This window comes from Mesoplodon densirostris, chromosome 1 (genome assembly GCF_025265405.1).
Source record: "Mesoplodon densirostris isolate mMesDen1 chromosome 1, mMesDen1 primary haplotype, whole genome shotgun sequence".
Classification (NCBI taxonomy): Eukaryota; Metazoa; Chordata; class Mammalia; order Artiodactyla; family Ziphiidae; genus Mesoplodon; species Mesoplodon densirostris.
This window is the reverse complement of record NC_082661.1, coordinates 146,017,642-146,044,604: the sequence shown is the minus strand read 5'-3', so window position 1 is coordinate 146,044,604 and position 26,963 is coordinate 146,017,642. Positions and strand designations below refer to the sequence as shown.

The following is a 26,963-nucleotide window of genomic DNA, read 5'->3' as shown; positions in this document are numbered from 1 at the left end:
AATAAATTGAGAGCTCTCAAGGGCAGGGGCTGTGCTTTTATTTCCCAAGTTCTTAAGCAGCAGATATTCAATAACTGTTAAATAAACGAAAAAATATGATGAAGCACTTAAAAAATGAACATAGTTTGACATACACAAATATGGAAAGGACCTCCAAGACACTGCTGAGGAAAAAAACAAACCAACCAATCAAATAAAAAAATCTACACAATGATACATACAATATTGTACCCCTTAAGACTCATTAATCTCAGGTTCTTTCACCAAAACAATACACGTGTAGCAAATATGTATAAAATTTCATAATGCTGCACGTGAAACAGAAAAACAAGGGCTACTTCTGGAAAGGAGGGTAGTGGATGAGAAGGTCTTTGACTTTTTGACAACGAGAATGCATTATTCATTTTTTAGTTTGGCTTTTGTTTGCTGTTAAAATTAATTTTTCAGGAAAGTGGGCATGAATTATGATTTCTTCTCTAAGGAGAAACAGGGACTGATAAGGCAACGATTCTGGATCAAGTCTGATACAAGTAAAGAATGAAACAAGGCCTTCCGGAAGATTTAATAAAAACAAAACAAAACGAGAAAGCAAGCAACACACGCAGAAAGTAACCACGGTACACTCTCCAGCAAAAGCAATACAGGTTATCAGAAGGAACGTTGGGGGAGGGGAATCGTAGCCTACGTAGGACGTCACAGGAGAAAGCCACGCTAAAATGCAAGCGAGATCCCGTGGGGGCGGGGCCAACTACGGTGCGCAGGCGCAACCAGGCTCAGGTGGCCGCCGCCGCGGAAGCGAAGCCACCTAGAGACTCCGAGCTGCTTGGGTGCTGCTGCGCGTGCGTGTGCGCGGGCGGCGCGGCGCCGGAGTCGTGTTCTTTGCCGCCTCCGCCGCCGGGGCCATCTACCCCGGATTTGAGTCTCGCGCCTTCTTCGTTCGCTCGCCGGCGGGTTCGCGCCCCTCTCGAAACCCCGGGCAGCGAGGCTGGGGAAGGGTTGGAGGGGGCTGTTGATCGCCGCCTTTAAGTTGTGCTCGGGGCGGCCATGTCGGCCGGCGAGGTCGAGCGCCTAGTGTCGGAGCTGAGCGGCGGGACCGGAGGGGATGAGGAGGAAGAGTGGCTCTATGGCGGTACGGAACTTCCTGTCCCTTCTCTCTCTCCCGGGTTCTCTCAGGCCTCCCTTCCCGGCCCGCAAACGGCCGGCGTCCTGGGGCCCTCACACCGCCGCCTGGGGCCTCTTGCATGGGGCCTCATGCGGCCTGACTTAGGCCGAGCGCGGCGTGCGCGTCCCCCGCCCCCCTTGCCTCCTCCCGTTCAGCCCACGCCCCCAACACGCACCCACCAGGTGGCGGCTGGGACCCTGCTGGGCAGGGGGCTAGGGGCCGGGCCCCCAGCCTCGCCGTCCACTCCACCCGGGCTTTTCGGCCGCCTCGCCTCTGTGCTCTTTCCTCTTGTTTTCTTATATCGATTCTAAGCTGTGTTGGTGTGTCTCTTGCCCCTTGACTGTGGGATGCCCTTCCTGTCCCAGGAACAGTCATTCTGTAATAATAGATAAATAAAGTTGATGATGTAAAACTAACGTCTTGTTTCTTGATGGTCAGTTTGTATGGAATGCACCTGCAAGGGTACCTCCTTGTGTGAAAGTCGTGCTTTAAAAATAATTAATTAAAAGAGAGAGAAAGAAAGAGATGGAATACATTATGGCCCATAAAGAAAACCCCGAATGTCTCCTGTTATTAAGGTGAAGTTTTTCTTTTTTAAGAGACTGCGTTTTAACCCACATAGAAGTACCTCATGTCCCTTAGGTTCATGGATTTCAGTATCACCTCGTGTATATCTTTTTCATAAAATAAGTTTATTCATCTCTTACTTCCCCCTTGAAAGGGAGTTGTTTGACATCTGGCTTTTAACATCCATGAAGTCACAGTCCCTTCTTGTCTGTTGCCGGTACTAGATTTGAAAGTCAATGTTTGTTCCTTGCCTAAAATGCGTATTCTTGATTGTCTTTAGGATAGTTTAGTAAAAGTGCACGTTTGGGCACCACGCAGCTCCTTGATGATGTGACTTCGACAAACTTTGATTTTGATAAACTTGTAAAATACGTTATCTTTGGCGGCAAGATTTAGCATTTGTAGTACTGTTTGAAATGTAAATGTATAGGGTTTCTTTTACAAAGGTCTAGAAATCTTTAATATTTCTTAAGTTTATTTTTATAGAAGTAAAGTCTGATTTTTAAAATTTCTTTATTTTTCATAAAAGACATATCTCGTTAAGTCATTATAAGGTGATCTAACTTTGGATGTGCTTATAGGCCCATGGGACGTGCATGTGCACAGTGATTTGGCAAAGGACCTAGGTTAGTGCTTGTGATGATCACTTCAGATTTTCATAATACTGGTTTCTTTAAGAGTGGTTTGTTTGTTAATTTTATTTATTTATTTATGTTTTTTTTTTGGTAGATGAAAATGAAGTTGAAAGGCCAGAAGAAGAAAATGCCAGGTTAGTGAAATTTCTTGTTGATGCTTTTGCAGATTGTGCGGTACAGTGGTTCTGTCAACAGATCGTCAGAATTACTTTGTTATAATCATTGGCTTGATTACATTTTGACAAAGATAGCAAGACACTGAGTCCTTTATAGTTTATTACTATTTCAGGATGTAATCTTATACCAATTCTGTTTATTTGCTAGTAGCCCAGGGGACAAAATGTTTTTGAAGTACGGGTTTGGATGTTTTTCACTATTAAGTAACTTTGTACTCTTAAATGAGCTCAGTAGTGGAGTATACAGTATAACCATCAGACTACTAAGAAAAAAAGTTTTAACTTAAAAATTTTTTTTAAATAAAGAATTCCTTGGGTAACTACTTTTACAGCTTAATATTTTTGATGGTGTAATGCATTGTGGTTATAATTTCAATGTTTCGTATTTATTTAAAATTCGAAGTGGAATTAATGAATTTGTTATAGGATTGATTGCCTCTGTTAGATTACTAGAAAGGTCTGAGTATCATTTACAGAACATATCAGGGAGCCAGAAACTTATTCTAAATTTCAGAATAGCTCATGGATACAAGTACATGGATATGCTGACATCACTGACCAGATGCCTTAGTGTCTTATAACGGGGGAGGCGTGATTACAAAAAGGGCTTTTAAAGAATATTTGGGTTTAAAAAGAGGAAGAAATACGACTTCACACCCACTAGGATGGCTGTAATCAAACAGACAGATAGTTAACAGGTGCTTGTGAAGATAGGGAGGAATTGGAACCCTTAGACACTGACGGTAGGATTGTAAAATGGTGCAACTATTATGGAAGACAGTCTGATAGTTCCTCTAAAGGTTAAACGTAGAGCTACCATATATAGCAGCATTCTTCATAATAGCCAAAAAATGGAAATAACCCAAGTGTCCATCAAATGGATAGATTTAGAAAAGTGGTATATCCATACAGTGAAATACTATTGGGCAGTAAAAAGAAATTAAGTACTGATATGTGTTACAACATGGATGAACCTTGAAAACATGCTAAATGAAAGAAGCCGGTCACAAAGAACTACATATTGTATTTCTTATTATATTAGATGTACACAATAGGTACATCCGAAGAGACAGAAAGTAGTAGTTACCAGGACAGGGGAAAATGGAGAGCAACTACAAATATATAAGGTTTCTTTTTAGGGTGATGAAGATGTTCTGGAATTAGATACATACATACATACATACATACATACATACACTATTCTGTAAATATACTTAAAAACCTTTCAATGGACTGTGAGTGGTATAAACCTTCAAATGAGTGGATTGTGTGGTACATGAATTGTATCTCAAAGCTCTTATTTTTTAAAAAGTTAATGGAGGGAAGAAGTGAGAAGTGGAAACAGCTCAGGGGGTGCTGAGATTATTGTTCCTCGCTTAAAAATACCACTATGTTGGAAGATTTTTTTTTGTTTTTACTTATTTGTTTGGTTTGTTTTTTCTTTTATTCATTGCTGTATCATCTGAAATCTTGTCATTTAGGGTTTTTTGTTTTTTGTTTTTGTCCACCTTTGGTGGCATGTGGAACATCCCCCTGGGATCGAACCCCCACCCTCTGCAGTGGAAGCTTGGAGTCTTAACCACTGGACCACTAAGGAAGCCCTTGTCATTTAGTTTTGAAATGGATGTATCCAACCCAGTTCCTAACCCTACTCTCAGTTAACCACAGAGTTGGGATTTGTGTAGTTTAATAGTTATGAAAGTAATATTTCTTCATACCCTGTTTTTTCAGTTGATCAAGAAATTAATGATAACAATCAGATACACATTTTTGTGAACTAATTTTTATTTTACTTTGTTAATATTAGTTCTTGGCTACAATTCTTGAAGCTTGTTTTCTGATTAAGTATTCCTTAATTCCTCAATACACAGCTTGATTAAATTGATTGGAGAGGAACCCTTCTCCCTTCCCTATCACTGTCAAAATGTCTTCATATTCCTTATTAACACTTTATCTGGAAAGCTATTAAGTTTATTTCATCCAAAGGAAAAGATCTACCCTTAAAATGTTATTTTTCTAGATAAAGCTTATAATTTTATCATGTTTTAGTGTTTTAATGGTGATAGAGAATTAAAACTTTAAAAAGTCTATTGGGGAAGAGAGCTCTGCCAAACCTGTGTTCTGCTACACAGTGCGGTACCTACTTCGTTGCCCTAACTGAGCCGAGTCTTTGCTATTAGAGTTTTCCCCAGCTTCTTTGTGATTAGCCCATCGTTAAAACTGTTCTTAACCATTGCACTGTGCTGTCTCTGATTGTCTTGTTATATATCCAAGTTGTGGCTAAACATACTGTTTTGTGACATAAAGAACAAGCTCAACTTACATCTGAGAAATGTACTGTATAATTATAATTGCATTTTTGGGGGGGGGGTCAAGCAGTAGAACTCTGAAAATTTAACAGATAAGTTTTCAGGTTTTGTCCTTCATTTTGATTTGTTTGGAGATTGTGTTACAGAATACCACTATAGAGTTTAAATTGGTTTATATAGAAACTGCTTGACAAAAAGTGAAGTTTAGAAGAGATAAGCAGAAACCCAGTGAAAAGAGCTTTGAACTATATCAACATCTAGACATTTTTCCTAGAAATGCTACTAAATAATTGTCAGTGGCCTTGTATTTCAATTTCTTTATCTATAAAATGAGGTTAATGGTTAATTCCCACTTTCAAAATCATAATTATTAAAAATATAAGGAACCATTTGCACCGTGGTACTAGAAGTTTTATTTCATGGTTAATGGCCATATGCTTGAGTCTCTTGAGAATAAGTGTTTATTGTTATATGTCAATTTTGTTGTAACAAGGCAAATTCAAGTATTAACTGGCTTTTAAAAAGTAATTATTTTTTAATGCATCAAAATTAGGTCTGGAGCTCCTTAGTGTCAAATTGGAAGGCAGTCTTTACATGAAAGTAAACTTTTTTTTAAATCTTAAAATTTGTTTTTTATACAACAAAGGACATATATCCAATAAGACTGATGAAACAGAAAACTAGGAAGAAGCATGTGTGTTAACTCAGTACTGAGTTAACGTCATCATACCGCACATCTGAGTTCCTTGGGCACCAGGGAGAAGAGGAAACCGTGTGTGTTACATAGCCTTTGGCAATTCCTAGAGTACCTTGAAGTTCAGTGTAGCTTTAGGATAAATAATATTGATTAAGTATGATGCATATTTTAAAAATGTAAAAACTCAAATTATACCCCACCGTCAAATTGCAAATTTGGCATCATTAACAAATTGTGGAGGCAATTCCATTCTACTTCCAGTGTTGAGTGTACACATTTTATGTAGGGCATTAGGAATAGCAGAATAGGACAGGCAGTTTTTACCATCTTTTTTCGTCTCTGGTGGAGACAGTGATTTCAGGAAACTATCAGACATAGATTAAAAATACTAATACGCTCCATCTGTACTTCAGAAAAGTAATACCAGTTGTGTACTTATTTTTGTTGTTTGTAGTGCTAATCCTCCATCGGGAATTGAAGATGAAACTCCTGAAAATGGCGTACCTAAACCGGTAACATAAAGCTTTGAGATCTGGTTACTTATCTGTTTAAAATCTTTATCAATAGCTTCCCGTTCACTTAGGAAGAAAACCAAAATTTAACATGACTGCCAGTATTTTGTATGATCGGGCCCCTTTTATATCTCCTGTGTCATCTGGTGCCGTCAAAAAAGTGTAACCATGAGAAGAAATAGTGGGAGGAGAGTTCAGATGAAATGGGGCATGTGCAAAGGCTTGATGTTTATTGCTACCAAGGAACCTAGTGGTCATAGGTCAATTAGATAGATCATAGTGAGCCTGGTTTTCAAGGCAGACATTGAGTCTTTCAACCCAAGTTTGTCAAGTTTTTTAGCAAAAAATTATTTTTTATATAAGTGACAGTCTGACCTCATGCCTGTTAAAAGTGATGTTTTAGGGGGTGAACAAATCATTGGTCCCATGAGTATTTTAACGTTTTAATCTTGTAAAAAGAAGGAAATTCTTATTCTGCAAGCTTGAACTTGTATACAAAAAAGTATTTAGCCTTGGTGATCTACTTTTTAAATTTACTATTATGTGACTAAGCACAGAACAGCCTTTTAGAGCCAAAATAAAGCCTTCATAAACGTCCCTACTTTTACTCATAGAAACAAAGTATTCCCTCAATCACTTGCATGCAGGGCCTTTTCTATGTGTACATGAATGTCAGGAATAAGTGAGCTGCTTTTTAACTATTTGGTGCTTTTAATGGTGACACTGTGACCCTTAAAATTAGTTGTTTTCCTCTTACCTTCATGTTCTTTTTGCTAAGAATTCCTCAAATATTTTAAAAATATCTTCTAGGTATTTTAGTACATTGCCTTAGATCCTTTGTGCAAGAGGAGCAGTTATAAATAGTAGGAAAAAATACATGTGGTGTTATTTACAAAAAGACAATGTTGAAAAAAGGTTTTACTTCACATTCTTATCCCTTTTTATCATTGCAAAACATATCAAAGTTGTAAATGAGTTGAAGTAGGTAGTAGCACTATAACTTCTTCTCTAGAATTAGCTCAAAAAATGAAAAATGGTTACCTTTTCAGTTATTCATATCGGACGTTGAAATGGATTATTGAGTGTATTTTGTGGTTGTTTATGTTGATATAGAAAGTGACAGAGACTGAAGATGATAGTGATAGCGACAGTGATGATGATGAGGATGATGTTCATGTCACTATAGGAGACATTAAAACGGGAGCACCACAGTATGGGTAAGTTATTTTTAAATAACAACTGTGTGCTTAAATCAAACGTAGTGTGTCTGTATCAAACAATCAGTGGTTGATTCCAATGTTTTTACATTTTTTCATCTTACCATGATATGAAAGAACTCGTTAAAATTTCACATGATGTGTTGCTAAGACAGTAGGTAAAAGCTGTTGACACAAGAAAAAATATTTGTAACTATCTTTGGTGATGGATGTTAACTAAACTTATTGTAATCATTTTGGCAGTTTATATGTATATCAAATCATTATGTTGTTTACCTAAAATTAATACAGTGTTATATGTCAAGTATCAATATATCTCATGACTAAAAGGAATTTCACCATGAAAATATTTTTGTCTTAAACATAAAGTTAATTAGGTAAAGTTACATGGAAGCAGCAGTTTTTGATTCCTGAAATTGAAATGTTTTTCCAAAGAATTGAGTGATACAGATTTTTTTTTTTATTTATTTGTTTATTTGGCTGCATTAGGTCTTAGTTGCGGCACGCGGGATCTTTGTTGAGGCGCATGGGCTCTTCGTTGCAGCACGCGGGCTTGTCTAGTTGTGGAGCGAGGGCTTCTCTAGTTGCTGCGTGTGGGCTCAGTAGCAGTGCGCTGGCTCAGTTGCCCTGTGGCATTTGGGATCTTAGTTCCCCTACCAGGGATCCAACCTGCATCCCTTGCACTGGAAGGCAGATTCTTAACCACTGGACCACCAGGGAAGTCCCCAGATTCTTTAATTAGAATTAGAAAACCTTAAATTGCTGTTTACGTCTATATTGTTCTTACATTTTATTACTTATGCAGACTTCAGTTTAGGTTTTTAATTTTTTTGTCCGATAAAAACAATATCAAAAGTATTTCTTTTTGCTTTTCATAATGTATTTTTCAAGTGGTTAATTATCCTGTATGCTATTTATGCCAATAGGTTGTCTCAAAGTTTATAGTCTGTAAAGTTGGATCAAGTGAATGGACTGTCATTGACTCATTGAGCACATAAAGAATCTTACAGAAAGATTGGAAGGGAATAAAGTACAGATTCTGATTTTGTTATGGTGGTAGAATATGAGTTGAGGTTTTCTCTATCCTTTTCAGATTGGATGTATGATGTGGTACTAGGGCGTTGGGAATATAAACTTTTCATTAATTGCACTATAGTTCATTAAGCAGCCTTATCTGAAATGAACCAATATATACATAAATCCTTTTGAATATTTTATTTCTTCAGTAGAGAAATTTTTTCAAAAGTTATTTGAAAGAAGCTTAAAGGTAATTCAGTTGTCATAATCAGTTTTGCATTATAATAATGACTGCTGATGTAATTTTAAGACCCTAGCAACTTTTTTAGGGAGGAGGTTTGAGAAGAGACTAAATTATTCAAGTTAGGATAACTCTTGATGTTCTCCTCATCCCCACTTAAAGTAAATAATTAGTATTGAGCTATGATATTAGTAAGCCTTTATGCTAATAGGCCTTTATCCGTCTGCATTATGCAGAAGGAACACTTTAACGTAATATTATAATAATCAATTGCATATTTAGTAAATACTTATATTTAATATAAAATTATTTGTATTTTCAAGTACAGAACAATTAAAGCATATGGTGATTACTTTTTATTAATATGACCAATTTTGGGGTGGGACTTGCATGCAAATATTAAATACATATAGACTCCCATAGTACTTTATCTGAACTTTATTTCTTATAACAGTTTCCAGTTTCATGGCTTGAATTATGTTTGCATGTGTTTATGACCTTTAGATTCTAAGTTCTTTGAGTGGTTTATGAATTTTCCTATTCCTTACATTGCCTTAAATATAGTAAGTATTTAGTAAGTGTTCATTCACTAAATTGCGTGTTAAAAACACAGTTGTCTTTGAACTTTTTTTCTCAACATTTGATTACGAAAATTTCCAAACACTCGAAGTTTAAGGAATTGATGTGAACACCCATTTATTTACTCATCACCTGGATTATACAATTTACATTTTGCTGTGTTTGCTTTATCACCTATCTGTCTATCTACCTACCTGCCTACCTCCATGCCTCCACCCACTCATCAATCCATCTTTTTAATTTTGTTTTAAATTTTATTTATTTATTTAGTTGTGCTGGGTCTTAGTTGTGGCTTGCCGGCTTCTTAGTTGTGGCACATGGGCTCCTTAGTTGTGGGATGCAAAGACTTAGTTGCGGCTTGCATGTGGGATCTAGTTCCCTGACCAGGGATCGAACCAGGGCCCCCTGCATTGGGAGTGCAGAGTCTTAACCACTGTGCCACCAGAGAAGTCCCCTTATTTTGTATTTTTTATGCATTTCAAAGTAAGTTACAGATCTTTCTGAAGCGTATAAAGCTTGTTTGACCTTAATATCTCAAGATATATCCATTGAAAACTGAGAGAAAGCCAGGGAGAAAATAAAATTTGATGAATATTTACTTTGTTCACAGCATTTCAGAGGCAAATTTAAAGAGCAAATTGTTTTCAAGGAACAATACTAAATTGGTTTATTATAAGCTGTTAGAAGGTAAAGACTAGAATTTTTTTTAGGTGACATACTTTTGTTACAGAGTTTATTGTATCTGTAAGTAAGGTATGAGGAAAATCAAATCTTAGGGTAGGAATAATTTACCTTGTATAGAGGAGTGGTTTCTTAGCTGTATCTTTGAAATTCAGCCGCTCATTCATTAACACTTTTCAAAGGCAGTTTGTTTGGCACTCTAATAATTGATGATGGGAGTATCAGCTGTCCTTATTTATCAAAAGTAGTGAGGAAGGGCTTCCCTGGTGGCGCAGCGGTTGAGAGTCCGCCTGCGGATGCAGGGGACACGGGTTCGTGCCCCGGTCCGGGAAGATCCCACATGCCACGGAGCAGCTGGGCCCGTGAGCTGTGGCCGCTGAGCCTGCGCGTCCGGAGCCTGTGCTCCGCAATGGGAGAGGCCACAGCACTGAGAGGCCCACATACCACAAAAAAAAAAAAAAAAAAAAAGTAGTGAGGAAGATAGACATGTGAGCAGATACTTTACTTGCAGTGTAAGTGCTTGAATAGAAACATGTACAGGGTGATTTGAAAGCTTTGAGAGGACAGTTGCTAAAAGTCTACATGTGTGGAAGAGAAGATCCTAGAGGAGGTAATATATGAATTTGTTTAAATAATTCTTGAGACAGAAGGAAGAGGACTGATGATTTTGGCAGAGGAAACTACTTAGATGTAGTGGAAGCATGACTTAGACGAACCACAAGACTGGAGGATAAGGTAGATGAGAGAGGATGCTTGAAACCACAGAAGAGGGGAGTTAGGATGTTTTTGCTGTGTCATCATGGAACCCTTAAAGGTTTTTAGGCAGGTCACATTGTTTGAAAATATAACTCTAGCAGTAGTAGTTGAGATGGACTAGATAGAACTTAGTTAATAGATTTGAAGTAATCATCCAGATGGAATGATAGTCCAAACTAAACCAGCAGCAGTAATATAGGGGTAGATGGAAGAATTCGATGTATTTGAGTGAATAATAAATGGAAATAACATGGATAATGGGTTGGTTGTAGATGGAAAGGGAGACAAAGGATTCAGTGACTTGGAGCTTTCTAGAGTAGTTCAGTGTGTATATAACAGTGTATTACCATATATAGGTAATGTGGGAGGAGCAGGTTAAGATAAAATTTTTTGATACATTTATTTTTAAGTTTTTGTAGACATCCAAGTATGTAGGATCTAGCCCCTAGAGAAGCCTGAGACCTCATGGTGGGTGCTATTGAACGGTATCAGATTTACTTAAGTGCAGTTTTCCAGACAGCTAAGGTTCTGTACACACAATGAATGTGAAGGCTTGGAGGCATTAAAAAAGAAAAGTAATGTTTTAAAGGGCAGAATGGGGAAGGAAGGAAAGTAGCTGGGTGGGAAGCAAAGGAGTTCATTTAATGAACTATGGTAATCCTTTTATAAATACTGTTTTGGTTTATCCTTTAGCGGTTCTGTAAGAGGACCATTTGGAGACAGTCCTTGGTTTTTGTATTTTGACTGTCAAACAGCTAGGACTTTTGTGCATCATATATAGATACCTCAAAGCGCTTTGGCTGTGCTGAATTTAGCTTGTTGAAATGTAAGCATCATGGGGCAGGAACCATATTTGTCCAGCTCCTCATTCTCTCTCCTTGGCTTAGAACTATATGTGATGTATTGTTGGTGCTTAAGCACTTATTAGAGAATTAGTCAATGAGATGATTAAACCTTTCAAGTTGGTAATGATAGTACAACTTGACAGTAACAATATATTTTAGGCTCCTTCATACTTATTGCATTTATAGTAGTGGATCTTTATACAATTATTTGAATACTTTATTGAATCTCCTTATTTTTTTAAGCAGAATAACCTAGGTCTCATAAATTTAATACATTGGAGACAAAAGATGGAAATTGTTAGGCAGACCAGAAGCAGTGAGTTTTCACAAGTCCATTTGGATGATTGGGAGGCAAGGAAGTGAAAACAAGGCATATAAACTATTCTTCCCTTCCCAGCCAAATTTCTCGAAAGTTTGTTAGAGTGGGATATTGAGTTAATCGCAGGTAGGTTTTTGAGATGGAAAATTAGTCAGGCTTTTTAAAAATATTTTTTTTATCTTTTATTAAGCAAGTGACAGACTTTTTAAATTAGTTTAAAACATTTTCTAAAATGTTTGAGTTAGTGTCAGTCTGTCTAGTTAATATGTGGGTATATAATTTATGTGTACATGTTGAATATATTGCTGCTTTTGTTTACTTTAAGCATCAGGATAATTTTTTTTATTTTGCTTTTAGGAGTTATGGTACAGCACCTGTAAATCTTAACATCAAGACAGGAGGAAGAGTTTATGGAACTACAGGTAAAATTTGTATTTGCATTTGCATCAATAGAAAATAGGGCATATATCTGAATAGGTTATGAATAGATTTTAATAGCTATTACAGCTCAATTAAAAAGAGCAGTTTTTGACCATGTAGCATAGAATGGGCACTTTTCTGTAAATGGCTAGATAATGAATAGTTTAGGCTGTGTGGGTCACATAAGGTTCCTGTCACGTGCGTGTGGTTTTTTTGTTGTTGTTGCCGTTGTTTTTTGGTTCTACAACCCTTTCTTACAGCTCACAGACTGTACAAAGACAGTGATTTAAAACATGGAAGTTAACTTCTTGGTACAGGAATCCCTTATTATAAACAAGAAGTCTCTAATCTCTCTATTTTATCTTATAGCTACACCATAAACTTTGACCTCACTTTTTATTTGTGGTAACCATTACTACTCTGTTTGGAATCTTGGCCATATTTAGTGCTAATAGTATTAAAAAGGTGTCATTGTTTTCTGTTTGTCTGTGATATCTGTCAGCTTCTTATTAATATAGTTCCTTCATTTTGTAATTTTCTAAAGTAGGAACGAAAGTCAAAGGAGTAGATCTTGATGCACCTGGAAGCATTAATGGAGTGCCACTTTTGGAGGTAGATTTGGATTCTTTTGAAGATAAACCATGGCGTAAACCTGGTAAGATTATTGTGGATTATATCAGTTTCAAAAGATTTTTAGTCTAAACAATTATTAGAAAAGGTTTTTTTCAGCATCAGTTTAGAATATTATTTTTAAATGTAATTTTCAGTATCTTAAGCGCATGAGTAATAATGAACCTGTATTATTAAATCTTACAGGTGGCCTAGCATTGTATAAAAGTAGACTTGCATATTGTTTTATTATAATGCCAGTTTTTTTTTTAACATCTTTATTGGAGTATAATTGCTTTGCAGTGGTGTGTTTCTGCTTTATAACAAAGTGAATCAGTTATACATATACATATGTCCCCTTATCTCTTCCCTCTTGCATCTCCCTCCCTCTCACCCTCCCTATCCCACCCCTCTAGGTGGTCACAAAGCACTGAGCTGATCTCCCTGTGCTATGCAGCTGCCTCCCACTAGCTAGCTATGTTATGTTTGGTAGTGTATATATGTCCATGCCACTCTCTCACTTTGTCCCAGCTTACCCTATAATGCCATTTCTAAAGGGAGTAATTTTGATCAAAAATTTGTATAGTCCTGTTGCTTTATGGTACTAATTGGGAGAATTGGTAAAATTAGAAGATGAGACTAATAGAACTCTAAATTTATTTTTACAGTTTATTATATTTTATGTGCTGCATAAAAATAGAATTGAAATATTTGTACACTAAAAGTGTTTTATCTTTAGGTGCTGATCTTTCTGATTATTTTAATTATGGGTTTAATGAAGATACCTGGAAAGCTTACTGTGAAAAACAAAAGAGGATACGAATGGGACTGGAAGTTATACCAGTTACCTCTACTACAAATAAAATTACGGTAATTAGTAAATATTCCAAAATACCCCAGCCTTTTCTACCATCCCAGTTTTGCTCCCTAAATACATCAGTTTTTCCCTATAAAGGTGGTTAAATGCTATATGATAGTTTAAAAATTCCATTTTACTGTGTTTGTTTTTTTTCCCTTCCTTCCCTTTCAGAGTTTTATATTAATGATTATCTGATGTTTTTAGTTTCAATTCACAGACTAGCCACAGCTGGTTTGTCTTTATGTGGCCTATCAATTAAAAATTATGTGGTATCTTAATGGGGAATATGTTATTTAACTTAGGCCGAAGACTGTACTATGGAAGTTACACCAGGTGCAGAGATCCAAGATGGCAGATTCAATCTTTTTAAGGTGAATTTTAGTAAATTATCCTTGGTTGCTCTCATTTTTTGTTCTTGAGTCTGCTCCCATACCACTACTCGAGGGACAAGATTAAAGTGGAAATAGCTACCTTTTTTCCAAACCTTCAGCTTCCTGGTGACTTACAAATTTGCTGATTGTTGTTTTATCTCCACTTTTGCAAGCATGTGAATTATAGCCTATTATACTAACAAATGCAAAGTAAAACTATTCTTGCTATATGTTGTGATTTTATTTTGAGTCAAGTGTGTGTTTGCTTGTAGGATATAAAAGTTCATGCCAACAGGCTAAGCACTCATTGTACACCCCGCTATAATCTTTATCAGAATTGGAGACTTATTTGTCCTAATTTTCTGTTAAAAAATGGTAAGGTAGATGACATACTGCTTATTATCTGTATGAGACTGAAATCATTGGTATAATGTCTTCTGCAGTTTAAGATGGTTCAAGAATCTTAGGTGTTCTTTGACAGTCGCCAAGAAAGACTCAACAAAATTAGGATAAAGTCATAGATTTTTTAAATTAATATTAAAAGGAGCAGGTGTAATGAGGGACTTGCAGGTTGATACCGCTTGGGTATCAAGTCTGACTTCTGGCTTCTCCATTCCATAGGATCAGTCCCAAGAATAATAATATATTTTCATACTTGTGTGATACACAGCAACCTACAAACTTCTTTCAAAATCTGATTGTAAACTCTTCTTCCTTTACCTTAATTCTTAATTCTTGATTCTTGTATTGAGTGACACTGGGATGAAGACCGGGAGTGACTTTTAGATTGGGTTATATACCCAGGGAACTTTTGTGGGCAGGAACTTCTCTGTGTCCCATTTGGGGCTACAGCCCTGTCCACCAAAATACTGCCTTATGCAATGCATGTGCTATATCCGCAGATGTAGCCGCTCTGCTGGACACAGTTCTGTATAGAGAATTTAATTTTAATTTACATCCTACTTTGGGTAAGTATTTGGTTCTTGTTCTGCTGTAAATATTTTGGAAGTGTGTGATGATGTCTATCTTATTTTAAATGGTCATCAAGTTCTTTTTGGTGATACCTACTTATTGAGACATTGAATATATTGTTTTTCATGATTGCAATGAATAGTTAGAAAAGTTATCTTCATGAGGAAATAGTTTGTTTGCAATGGTGCTTTTAATTTTCTTCTAACAGAAATGAGAACTGCCTTTTTAAACTGCCAGCTTCTCTATACTTTGTCTTTTTGCAGTAAACTTCTAAAACTAAAGGATAAAAAGAAACTCTTAGGGTCTGGTCTCTTATTGGAGGTAGCCATTGTGAATAAGTTATATACATACAGTCTACTGAAAAATTATTTTGAAGTTTCTTTTGATCATGTGAGAGGAGGTCATTGTTCCATTCTGATTTATTTAATTCTGAATGAATAAGGACTTGAATTTGACAGGTATAGGCAAATTATTTAAGAAATCAGCTTTATTGGATCAGAGAGTTATTTCTGGAGAAGAACATCCATGGCTTTGTAGAGTGTGGTTTAATTTTAGAAAGCCTAGAAACCAGAAAGATGAATTGGAGGAATTACTCCCTGTTAGTGATCAGGAGAGTGACTTATAGTAACAGTATTCTGGCAGCAGTGTATGGTGTGGTTGGATGAAGTCCAAGCTCTTGTCCACTTATCTACCATTTGAACTATAATTATTAGGATTGGTGAGAAAGAGATAGAAGGAAAAAAGCTTGCCCAGCTTTCTTGATGTATCTGAGTACCTTCAGTGTGCCCAGCACTGTGCTAGATGCTACAGTAAAAGAGGATCTTTGTATTCAAGGAGCTCATGATCTGAAAGATGTGTACATGTGAACTAGTAACCATGATGTATTGTGACAAGTGTTATGTTGGTGTATTGACAAAATGCAGTAGGGAGTGTAGAGGAGAGATTGGGTTATCCTGCATTGCAGAGTCTAGAAGGATTCAAATGGGATGTGATAAGTGAAAAATGAGTGAGTTTTCGTTAGTAGGAGACAGGGGAGTATAGAACATTGTAGGCAGAGAGAGCAATGTGAACAAAACCAAATAGCATTAAAGGAGAGTTGGGGTAGATGAGAGATAGAGGAGAGAAACCTGGAAATGGTAGAAATGATGAGAAAGATCTTAATCTAAAACTAGCTTGCAGACATATGTATGGGCAGTAGGAAGCGATTTGAAAGTTTTTGGGTAGGAGAATAGTATGAGCAAATCTGGTTTTTAGAAAAAGAACTGGTACCAGGGTAAGCTATAGAATGTAAGAGGGAAAAAGGGAGACAGAGACTAGATAGGGAGCTGTTGGAGTACTATAGGTACGAAATGAAGAAAGACCCAGACTGATACTGGTGGATGGACAAAGGAACAAATTTAAGAATCAAAATTTAAGCTATTTTCATATCTACTACAAAGATATTTTTTCATCCTTAGTCAAGTGAGAGACAGGCAACTCATCAGCATCTTTAAAATAATTTTTTTTTTTTTTTACTTTTTATTAAGTAAATTTTCAAACATTCTAACAGGTAGATAGAATAGTACAAGTGAACTGCCATGTGTTTATTATGGCAGTGTCTCAAGTGATTTATCAACATTTTAACATTCTTGAAGTCTTCTTATATACTTCAATATAAAATATTTTTAATATATTTTTTAGCAAAATGAAAGATGAAATTTAATAAGTATAAAAATAAAATCACTCAACTGGGTACAAAAGCAGTTGTATAATTACATAATTTGGGGTGAGGGCAAGAGAGGAGTGACTAGTGAGAATGGGTGCACACCTGCACAGATTTTTTTTTTCCTCTGTGGAAGCATGTATGAGTTTTGTCACCAGTGTTGTGAATTTCATAAGCATGTGTCTTGGTCTGTTATCAGTCATTGTACCAAGCTTTCATTTGTACCTTTTTAATCTGGAAGTACATATCCTTCATTTCTAGGATATTTTCTTATGTTGTTATTATTATTATTATTTTACTTTTCCTCTGCTTTCATCTGCCTTTTGGACCTCTTATTCAAAAATTGGACCTCCTTATGCTGGTTCCTTTAATTTTCTTAGTTTTTCTCTTTTCCTTTCTCTTTATCTGGGAGATTTCTTCAGCCTTAGAATGCTTCTGTTCACTTTTTCATTCCTGCTGTTGTATTTTTGAATATCCAAGAAGATTTTCCTTCAGTATTTAACTTTAGCCTATTCGTATTCAGTAATGCAGTATTTTTTCCTCCCTCTATCTTTCGAAAGATCTTAATGATAGATTGTTTCTGTTAGGTTTTCTTTTTGTGCAAGGTCTGTTTTCTACAAGTTCATCTTTAAGTTTATTGCTTTTGGCTTCTGACTGACTTTTCTCAAGTATTTGTTGATCCTTGCCCATTATTAACTTATGAGATAATGGACCACTGAAAAGGTGATTGGAAGCTCTGTGCATTTGGGTAGAACTTGTTGATTGTAGGCTTTACTGTAGGGGTAAGTTTTTCTCACAGTCTCCTATGTCAGTATCTTTATCTTTGTTTTACTTTTTGTTTTTTCTTTTTGTGATAATCTGAGTTTTCAGAGAAGAAATTCTAGTATCCTGCCTAGAGGGTTTATATTTATATTTGGCTGCTTGAAATGTTCTGGGAGCTAGAGTTATCAGTTCCTGAATCTTTGCGGGTCTTGCTGTGAAAATCAATGTCTTTGCTTTCTCATTGCTGACTTAGGATTCCGATTCTTTGGTCTGCTCAGTTACGATTTTTTCATCTGCTTTCAAAGTCCTAACTTTTGTTGCCTTCCCAGTCTTTTTGTTCTTGTGGGTTGAAACAAAATTGTAATAAATAATTTATGTGATTTTCTATTTTTTCTTTTTTCATCTTAACATGTAAATGTTTTCCTAGGTTATTAAAGTTTTTTGATAAATAACACTTTATAAATAGTTGCATAATCCATCATTTGGGTGTTTCAGAATAATTTCTTTTTAGATATTATTTTGTAGTATTAAACTTTTATAAATAATGCTGTGAAGGGCAGTTCAAGGAAATTTTACAAAATAATAAAGTTTCAGCATAATTTGAGTAAAAATCTGATAATTTGTTTTTTTATAAAATCAGTCATAATGTCTTACAGTCATTTCTTAAAATATTAGATCATGTGGAAAAAATCTCATTATGTTGTGATTAAACAAGTTTTGAGTCTATGTAATGCTGAGTGCAACATCTGAAGACAGTGATAATGGTAATGCAGGTTGATTAGGAGGGTTGCTAAAATGGTGAAGATTTTCAGAATTGTTTAGTATAATGAGTATATTATGAAGAAATTAACAAGAAAAGTACGCTAAGTTAGGAAACACAAGCAATTTTTACATGTTTGAAAATGTACCATGTCTTCTGATACCTTTTCTCACTTCTTCCCCTATTGTAAATACTCTTTAATTTATAATCTCTTGCCCCTCTTTCTTCTACTTTCCAACCCTTCTCCCTTCCTCCTTCCCCATCTTTATTATTTATTTGTTTACTTATGTGTTTGTTTATTTTTAAGATTTAACCTATTATTCTATCTTTATTACTTTCTTTAAATTGCCTTTCCAGAGATATTCATCTTTATGTAGTTTTTGACAGAATAACATTAATACCCCACGTTTATGAAGTGGTTTCCCATTATCTCACCTGATCATCACAAGAGCTTGATGAAATAGACTGAGTAGTTGTTACTGGTGTTTGATAATAGGGATAGAAGGATTAAAGACTTTCTCAAAGCCTCAAGAGCAGAGACTAGTATCCTGGCCTTCTGGTGCCCAGCAGAGCTCCCTTTCTGTGAGACCAGATTTGCTGCTCTGCTCCGGTACTAGGGTTCCAGTTGCTCTCCAGATCCCAACTTTTTTTTTTTTTTTTTTTTTTTTTTTTGCGGTACGCGGGCCTCCCACTGTTGTGGCCTCTCCCATTGCGGAGCACAGGCTCCGGACGCGCAGGCTCAGCAGCCATGGCTCACGGGCCCAGCCGCTTCGCGGCAGTGGGATCTTCCTGGATCGGGAAGATCTCAACCACTGCGCCGCCAGGGAAGCCCCAGATCCCAACGTTTTTTTTTTTTTTTTTTTTGTGGTATGCAGGCCTCTCACTGTTGTGGCCTCTCCCGTTGCGGAGCACAGGCTCCGGACGCGCAGGCTCAGCAGCCATGGCTCTCGGGCCTAGCTGCTCCGTGGCATGTGGGATCTTCCCGGACCGGGGCACGAACACGTGTCCCTGCATCGGCAGGCGGACTCTGAACCACTGCGCCACCAGGGAAGCCCCTATTGGAGAATTTTGAGCAGGGGAGAGACATGAGCTGATTTACATTTTTAATAAGATTGCTTTGGCTATGTACAGAGGATGGATTTTAGAGAGGTAAGATCAAAGCAGAGAGACAGTGTAATAGAACAAATGAGATGTGCTGGTGGGTTTGACCTGAGTTTTAGGAGTGGACAGAATGATAAGTGGTTGAATTTGGTATATATTGTCAAGGTAAAGTTGACATTGGCTGTTCATATGTATTGGATCATTGCTAGGTTTTTGTTTTTGTTTTTGTTTTTATTTTCTTGAGCAACTCGGTGCCATTTACTCATAGGAAGAAAACTTGGAGAGGATCAGATTGGGGGATAGCGGGAAATCAGTAGCTTTATTTTGGCCATGCAGGTTTGAGATGGTTAGAAGACATGTGAGAAACTGGGTATAAATTATTGGAGCTCAGGGGAACAGTTGAGACCATAGTGTCAACTCTGAGTATTCCTGACATCCCCAGGAAGAATAGTGCATTTTTTCTTCTGTGTTCTCATAGTATCTTTTATCCCAACTGTTATTTCATAACAGTTGTTGTATTGCTTTGGTGGTTTGTGTCTGTCTTTTCCCACAGTCTGGAATTTTGTTGTATTTCTCTCTGTGGTCTCAGTTTCCAGTACATAATAGATAGTCAATAAATGTTTGATGAATAAATCATGTTTATTTCCCCTGTCACCACATTCGGTCAGTTTTACCTGTCAGATGTCTAACAAATCTGTTTCTTTCTTTCTGTCCTCATTGTCTTAGTGCTGATCCTCATCATCCCTCATATAATTAGTATTAACATTAATATCTTATTTGAAAATGAGTTCCACATAATGTTTATTTGAGTGGTAGATGGTTTCTGGAATTGAGTCAGTGGTTTGAATATATCAGAGTCAAGGTGTCTGAATTCTCTTAGCCTTTGCCTCATAGGGAAGGAGAGTGATGCTGAATTTAGACTGAACAGGGGCAGTAGAATTTAGATAGGGCCTAAGATATAGTGATGTTATTTAAGTATAGGGCAACTTGAACTTTATTTAAATTTAATAAATTAATGACGATTTTTAAGATAGGAAGGTGATTATAAAAGCAAAAGAGCATAAAGAAGATTTTCACCAGTCTAAAGGAATATGACTGGACCATACTTCAAAGGATCTGACAGGAGCACAAAGGATGGGTAAATATGGGAGAAATTATGAAGTAAGTAGATAACTGGCTTGAAAGTGAACGTAAAGAGTGAGAAGAGGGATTAAGGAGACAGATGATTGACTTCAGGCTTCTGGGTATACTGAATTCTTCAAGGCCTTTCTTGAACTCTGAAACATGGAGTCTTAACTGAGTATCTTGGACTTATTTGTAGTGATCTGAGGGAATTTATGAAAGTCCTTAAGAGTTATAGTTTATTGGACTTTTAAGTGACATTAATTTGAACTTTTTACTAGTTGGGAACATTTTGGTCCCATAATCCATCTTTGGTGCCTTTCACCTAATGCTGTTCTAAAATAAGTTTAATTTTATTATATACTGGACAACGAAGCATTCTTCATATTTAATTTCAAATCAAATGTTATGAATTTATTTTAACATCTTTACTGTATTAGGTTTGAGTGTTCCATTGAATAAACAAGCTAATAACCCTTTTTTTTAAGGTACAGCAGGGAAGAACTGGAAATTCAGAGAAGGAAACAGCGCTTCCATCTGCAAAAGCTGAGTTTACTTCTCCTCCTTCTTTGTTCAAGACTGGACTCCCACCAAGCAGGTTAGTGAGATACTGATGATTCAGTTTATTGAAGGCATCAGTATCTTCACCTTTAGTGCTATATGAAGTATAAAAACTGAATGATATACCAAAAAACTGGAACATTCTGCTTGGTTTTAGTACAAAATGAATTCTTTGTGAAAAACTCTTCTGGGTGCTATTTCATCTAAAAAAATCTAGGTAAGCAAGAAATGAACAATGGAATATAGTTACATGTATATATAAAGAAACAACAATCTCACATTCAGGACAGGTGGTGACAGCAAAGGTCGTGCTGTTTTCTGTGCTTATTATTCTTACATAAAGAATTATTGAACTTCCTAAGTCTAGATATACTGGCCTAAAGATGTTTCACTGATTTTAGTAAAAGAGTTTGTAGAAATTTCAGCCTGAGAAATTTTTCAAATTAAAACCATTTTCTTTTCTTTCTTTGGTTTGTTGTGATACCTAACTTTGAGTTCTACACGGTACCAAGTGTAAGAGGCAAAGATGTTGGCAAATGTCCTTTTAACTTAAACATAACAAGTGATTAGCCCATTACCAGGAAAATGGTAATGGATAAGCCAAGACTAGGGAAGTTTTATGTCAGCAGTTTAATCTTGGGTTAAAGATGACTTAAACCAGTTATTTCTCTGAACCTGAAACAAGTCAGTAACTCAACTATTACGAGTTCTCAGCCAGATCATTTACCTTTTGTGTTACTTTATTTTATGTAGTTTCCTGATTTTGTCATTCTGATATTTCATACTATATGAATGCAGAAAGAAAACTTGTAATTTAGCCCTAAAATAAAGATTTTTGAAACTTTCAGCCAAAATTCAATATCATAAAGCCATCTCAGATTTTGACTGTCTCTTCTTAACAATTTCTAGTCATGCATATATACACCACCAAATGTAAAATAGATAGCGAGTGGAAAGCAGCTGCATAGCACAGGGAGATCAGCTTGGTGCTTTGTGACCACCTAGAGGGGTGGGATAGGGAGGGTGGAAGGGAGACGTAAGAGGAAGGGGATATATGTATACATATAGCTGATTCACTTTATTATACAGCAGAAACTATAATACAGCATTGTAAAGCAATTATACTTCAATAAAGATGTTTAAAAAAAACATAAGGGGAAAAATGACTAAAACAAAAAAACAATTACTAGTCATGGGCTTTTCCAAATAAAGTTTTCTAAACCAAATGCAATCTCATAAAAGTGTTTGTCTAAGAAGTTATGATAGCTGAGGAATATTGATTCTTTTAATATGTAGTATTCTTTTTTTTTCATATTTTAAAAGAGGCCAACCTTCATTCATTGAGTTTATGGTGTTCTACATTCTAGAATGATACTAAGAGCTTGGACTCTAGAGCCAGACTTCTGGCTCAAATTCTGGCTCTATTACTTACTAGCTGTGAATTACACTAGCTGTGTATTACTAGCTAGTGTGTATTGGGCACATCGCCCAATCTTCTTGTTCTTTCATTTCTTAATCTATAAAATACAATAATAATACTACATAATACTCTAACTGGATAGTTATGTATATTAAATGGATTAATTTATGTAAGGTGTTTAGCACAGTGGTACATACATAATAAATATTCTATGGATGTTTGTTATTATCATAATTAAACTAATTGAACTTTTAAAAATCAATAGCAGTTTTTCTGTGTTTTGCCCACTTCCACCCCCTCCCCTCTTTTTAAAAAACATTTGGGCCAGATTATGTAGGACATTGTGCCATTATAAGGGTTTTGGCTTTCCCTGTAAGTGAAATACATGGGGAGTCACCATCAGATTTTGAGCAGAGGAATGAAATAATCTGATTTAGGTTTTTAAAGTCTCAATTTAACTGCTTTATTAAGCTCAGACTACAGAGGAATTAAGGGCAGTAATGGGGAGGCCAGTTAGGAGGCTATAACAGTTATCTAGACAAGAAATAATGATAACTTAGACCACGGTGGTAGTGGTGCAGATGGTGAGACGCAGTCAGATACTGGACACATTTCAAAAGACATAAAAGATCTTTTATACCTGAGGCGGAAAAAACTATAGGAGGAATGATTTTTGGAGGGAGGAGACCGAAAGTTCAGTTTAGAACCTGATAAAATTGAGATGCCTACTAGTTATACAAGTGGAATATTTGCATGGGAAGTGGATAAATAGATCTGGAGTAAGGGGAAAGGTATGGACTGGAGGTACAAATCTGGGAGTGATCAGTGTTTAAATAGTACTTAAATGAATCTGTGAAATTGAATTAGATTGTAAATGAGGTAAGTATTAATAGAGAAGTAGTTAAGAAGACAGAGCCTTGAGGCACTTCCATGCAGGTCAGAAAAATAAGGATGGAACAGTAAGAGACAAGTAGAGAAGAATGACTAATGAAATAGGAGGAAAACCCAGTGTATATCTTGAAAAGGGTGTGTTTCAAAATAGGAAGAATGTTTTAACTATCAAATAATATTGATTAACCAAGAAGAAGAGGACTGGGAATGACTTTTGGATTTTAAAATGCAAAGGTTGTGGTGATTCTGACCAGGACGTTTTCAGTGGTATAAGGTGAAGATTTAAAAAAAGACTTTGTGGAATGGATTCAAGAGAAAATAGGAGGAAAGGAATTAGAATGAACAATTTTTTGAGTTTTTTTCTTTTTTTTTTTTTTTCTTTTTTCTCTTTTGAGGGGGCAGAGAAATGGGACAGTATCTGGAGGGAAATGTGGGGTCAGGAGGAGGGTTTTTTGCCAAAATGAAAGAAATTACAGCATGTTTTTATATTTATGAGAATGAGTTACTAGAGGGGAAAATTGATGATGCAAGAATTGAGAAGGGACAGTTGTTAGAGCAGTGTCCTTAAGAAGGTCGGGGCGGGGGGTGGGATGTAATATGCAAGTGGAGGATTTAGCCTTAAAGAGAAGCATGGACAATTCACTCATTGTAATAGGAGGAAGGGCAGGTGAAGAAGGTAGGTGGGTGGTTAATGGTGATGGAAACAACTGAAAGTTCTCTTCCTGATTGCTTCAGTTTTTCCCAGCAGCATAGAATGCAGACTTATCTGGTGAAAATGAGAATAGTGGAAGAGGGTGTTGAATGTTTGAGAGGAGAGGAGAAGGTCTGAAATAGTTATTTAGAGGTGTGTGAATAAACCTGGGGGAAGGGAGCAGGATTGCTAGGCAGTTACCTGGAGGGAAGTGTGGGGTGAAGAGATGGCTTTTTTTTCCAGGTGGGAGAAATCACAGCATTTTTATATGCTGACGGGAATGAGCAGAGTGAAAAATTTATGACATGGGGAGAGACTGTACATTTCCAACTTTTCTTGAGGTTAATGGCCATAGGTTGAAAATGAAACAAGTCAGCTTGTCTGGGTGTGTTTGTCTTTCCCTTGTCAGGTATTCATGTGTTCGTGAAGAGTAGCTAGAGTTGAATTTAGCAGGGGTTGAAGTTATACCAGGCACATATGCCCAAGGGAGAGAGGGGCAAGGAAGGTGAGAGTGTACTTGAGAGAGTGATTATAATGATGGATCATGGATCTAAGGAGAGATGGATAAGGAGTGATGGGAGGACACTGGTGGATAAGGCACAGTAAGAAGGAGGTTAAAAAAAATGACAAAAATTAGCAGATTCATCACTTATGCTGAAAAGAATAGATGATTACCACCACAGTTTGTAGAAACAGACGTAGCATGTTAATACTGTCACTTTTGGATGCAGAGAACAGTACTCATTGCTCATTAGAAAAGTTTGTTTTCTGGATTCATCTTCGCTTGATCAAAAGGATACTTCTCAGCCACTGTGAAGTATTTCCCTAAATAAATATCTGTGTTTTATTCTTTATAAAGTATTTCCATTTTATTCTTTGTATTTATGGAAATTAGATGTTTTTGAAAGTAAAATTTTATTGACTTTAGGGAGAAGACAGTAATGTCATGTAAGTCATAATAGAGGCTGTACAGCAAATATTTAGCAGTAATGAAGTGTACTACTGACCTAATCATTGTATTTCTGTTGTTTAAAATCTTAGATTGCCATATTAATATATAAATGGCTAATGGTATGTTTGCAAAGAAAAAAAATTTTTTTTTACAGTTCTTTGTACTTTATCAGTAGGAATGTTGGATTTCTAACTTTCTGTACTGCCCAGCAAATTGTTAATATTTGATATATCAGAATTTTTTTTTAATCTTTAAAAGTTTTCATATAGATCAATAAGCAGAATATTACCATTACTACCAGAAGCCCCTGTTGTGCCCACTTCATTTTTTGTTTTCATTTTTTAATGTTTTATTTTGAAAAAAATTCAAACTTAGAAAGAGTTGCAAGGAAAGTATTAAAGTCTACACACTGTTCACTCAGATTCACCAGTTGTTTACATTTTGCCATATTTGCTTTATAATTTCTCAAAAATATTTTTTTCCTTAAACATTTGAATGCTAATTGTAGACATGGTGCCCTTTTACCCCTGAGTACTTCAGCATATATTTCCTAAGAACAAAGACATTGTGTTCCGTAATTATAGGAAACAGTTAATCAATGTCAGAACATCTCATAATGAATCAGTACTTTAATATACAAGCCATAAATTTTGCTGATTATTTCAATAATATCTTTCGTGGCAGTTCTTTTCTTTCCTCCTTGATTTAGGATTTAGTCCGGGATTATTCGTTACAATTAACTCCTTTATCTCTTTATTCTTTTTTGATCTGGGACAGCTTCTTGAACATTCTTTGTATTTGTTGACATTGGCTTGAAGAGTACAATCTGGTTATTTTGTAAATCATCCTTCAGTCTGGGTTTGCTTGATGTTCCCACGTTATTAGATTCAGGCTTTGCTTTTGGGGCAGGAATACTACATAAGTAATGTGGTATTCTCAGTGAATCAGCCTGTAGGTACATGATGTCAGTTTGTCCCATTTTTAGTGGTGATAACTTTAATTACTTAGTCGTGGTGGTGTCCTTTGCGTTTCTGCAAAGTTACTGTATAAATAAGTAATCTGTGAGGAGACTGCATAAATATTCTGTTTGTCTTTGAACTTTCCATGAATTTTAATGTCCGTTTATGATTTTTGATTTAATCAATTATTACTGTAATGACTGAAAATAGTCATTGTCTAACTCTGTTATTCCTGTTACATTTATTAGTTGGCATTCTACTTTAAAAATGAGCTTTTCCACCTCCCTCACCTACTTATTTATTATTAGACTCATTAATTTTTATTTTATGTGTGAGAGAGTTATAAATGGGGTATATAAACTATATATATACATATACACACACACGTATATGTATATACACATATATATATATACTGTAATTCATATTGATGCTCAAATTGTTCCAGATTTGGTCTGTGGGAGCCTCTTCAGACTGGCTCCTCTGACCTTTTGAAATGTCCCCATCATCTTTTTTTGAGGATTTCTTTATTTTCTGATGTTTCCGTCTTATGTTGTACTTTCCCTGCCCCTTCCCTAGAAGCAGTCATTTCTTGAAGGAATCCTGATGCTTTTTAGTGGGAAATGGTAATTAGAAACCACGGTCTTGGCAATAGTTATGCTCATTGCTATTAGGGTGTCACTATTTCTAGGTCTTTCCAGCACTCAGAGCTAGGAAAAAGCAAGCAATTTCAATGTGAAATTGCCATATGTATGTTATTTTTATAAAATTTTAATCATATAGTCATGTTTCTTTTACTTCTAGTTTGACACCACAGGTTCTACTCCTCTTTCCCTATTTTGTATTGCATCTTCCTTTTTCCCACAGTGAGAACCTAGTTCCAACAAGTTCAATATATACACTCATTTGCTTAATACTGAAATGCACACAAAATAGATTAGAACTGTGCACTTACCATTACAAAAAACAAACCTATTAAATAGAGTTCAAGATTTCTTTCAATTTTTCTTTTTCTTAGATTGAGGGTATATAGTTAAAATATTGTGTTCAAAAATTTCCTTCAGAGTAGTTATATGTATTAATCACTTAAAAGATAAT

General features: G+C 36.0%; 1 protein-coding gene across 19 annotated transcripts in view; it reads left to right on the top strand.

The window, feature by feature from the left end:
• Nucleotides 1-793: 793 nt before the first annotated feature.
• Nucleotides 794-26,963, top strand: part of FIP1L1 (factor interacting with PAPOLA and CPSF1) — a 68,984-nt gene continuing 42,814 nt past the window's right edge. For 5 of the 19 annotated variants that reach the window (XM_060109954.1, XM_060109937.1, XM_060109875.1 and 2 more), the window contains exons 1-9: nt 794-1,129; nt 2,459-2,498; nt 6,001-6,058; nt 7,172-7,275; nt 12,071-12,135; nt 12,681-12,788; nt 13,482-13,612; nt 13,904-13,972; nt 20,880-20,989. In XM_060109954.1, coding sequence (XP_059965937.1) covers nt 1,045-1,129; nt 2,459-2,498; nt 6,001-6,058; nt 7,172-7,275; nt 12,071-12,135; nt 12,681-12,788; nt 13,482-13,612; nt 13,904-13,972; nt 20,880-20,989 — 770 coding nt within the window. In that variant the 5' untranslated portion in view covers nt 794-1,044. Of the gene's footprint in view, nt 1,130-2,310; nt 2,356-2,458; nt 2,499-6,000; nt 6,059-7,171; nt 7,276-12,070; nt 12,136-12,677; nt 12,789-13,481; nt 13,613-13,903; nt 13,973-20,879; nt 20,990-26,963 lie in introns of all 19 variants that reach the window. The other 14 variants (XM_060109891.1, XM_060109813.1, XM_060109916.1 and 11 more) reach the window with 6 other exon arrangements.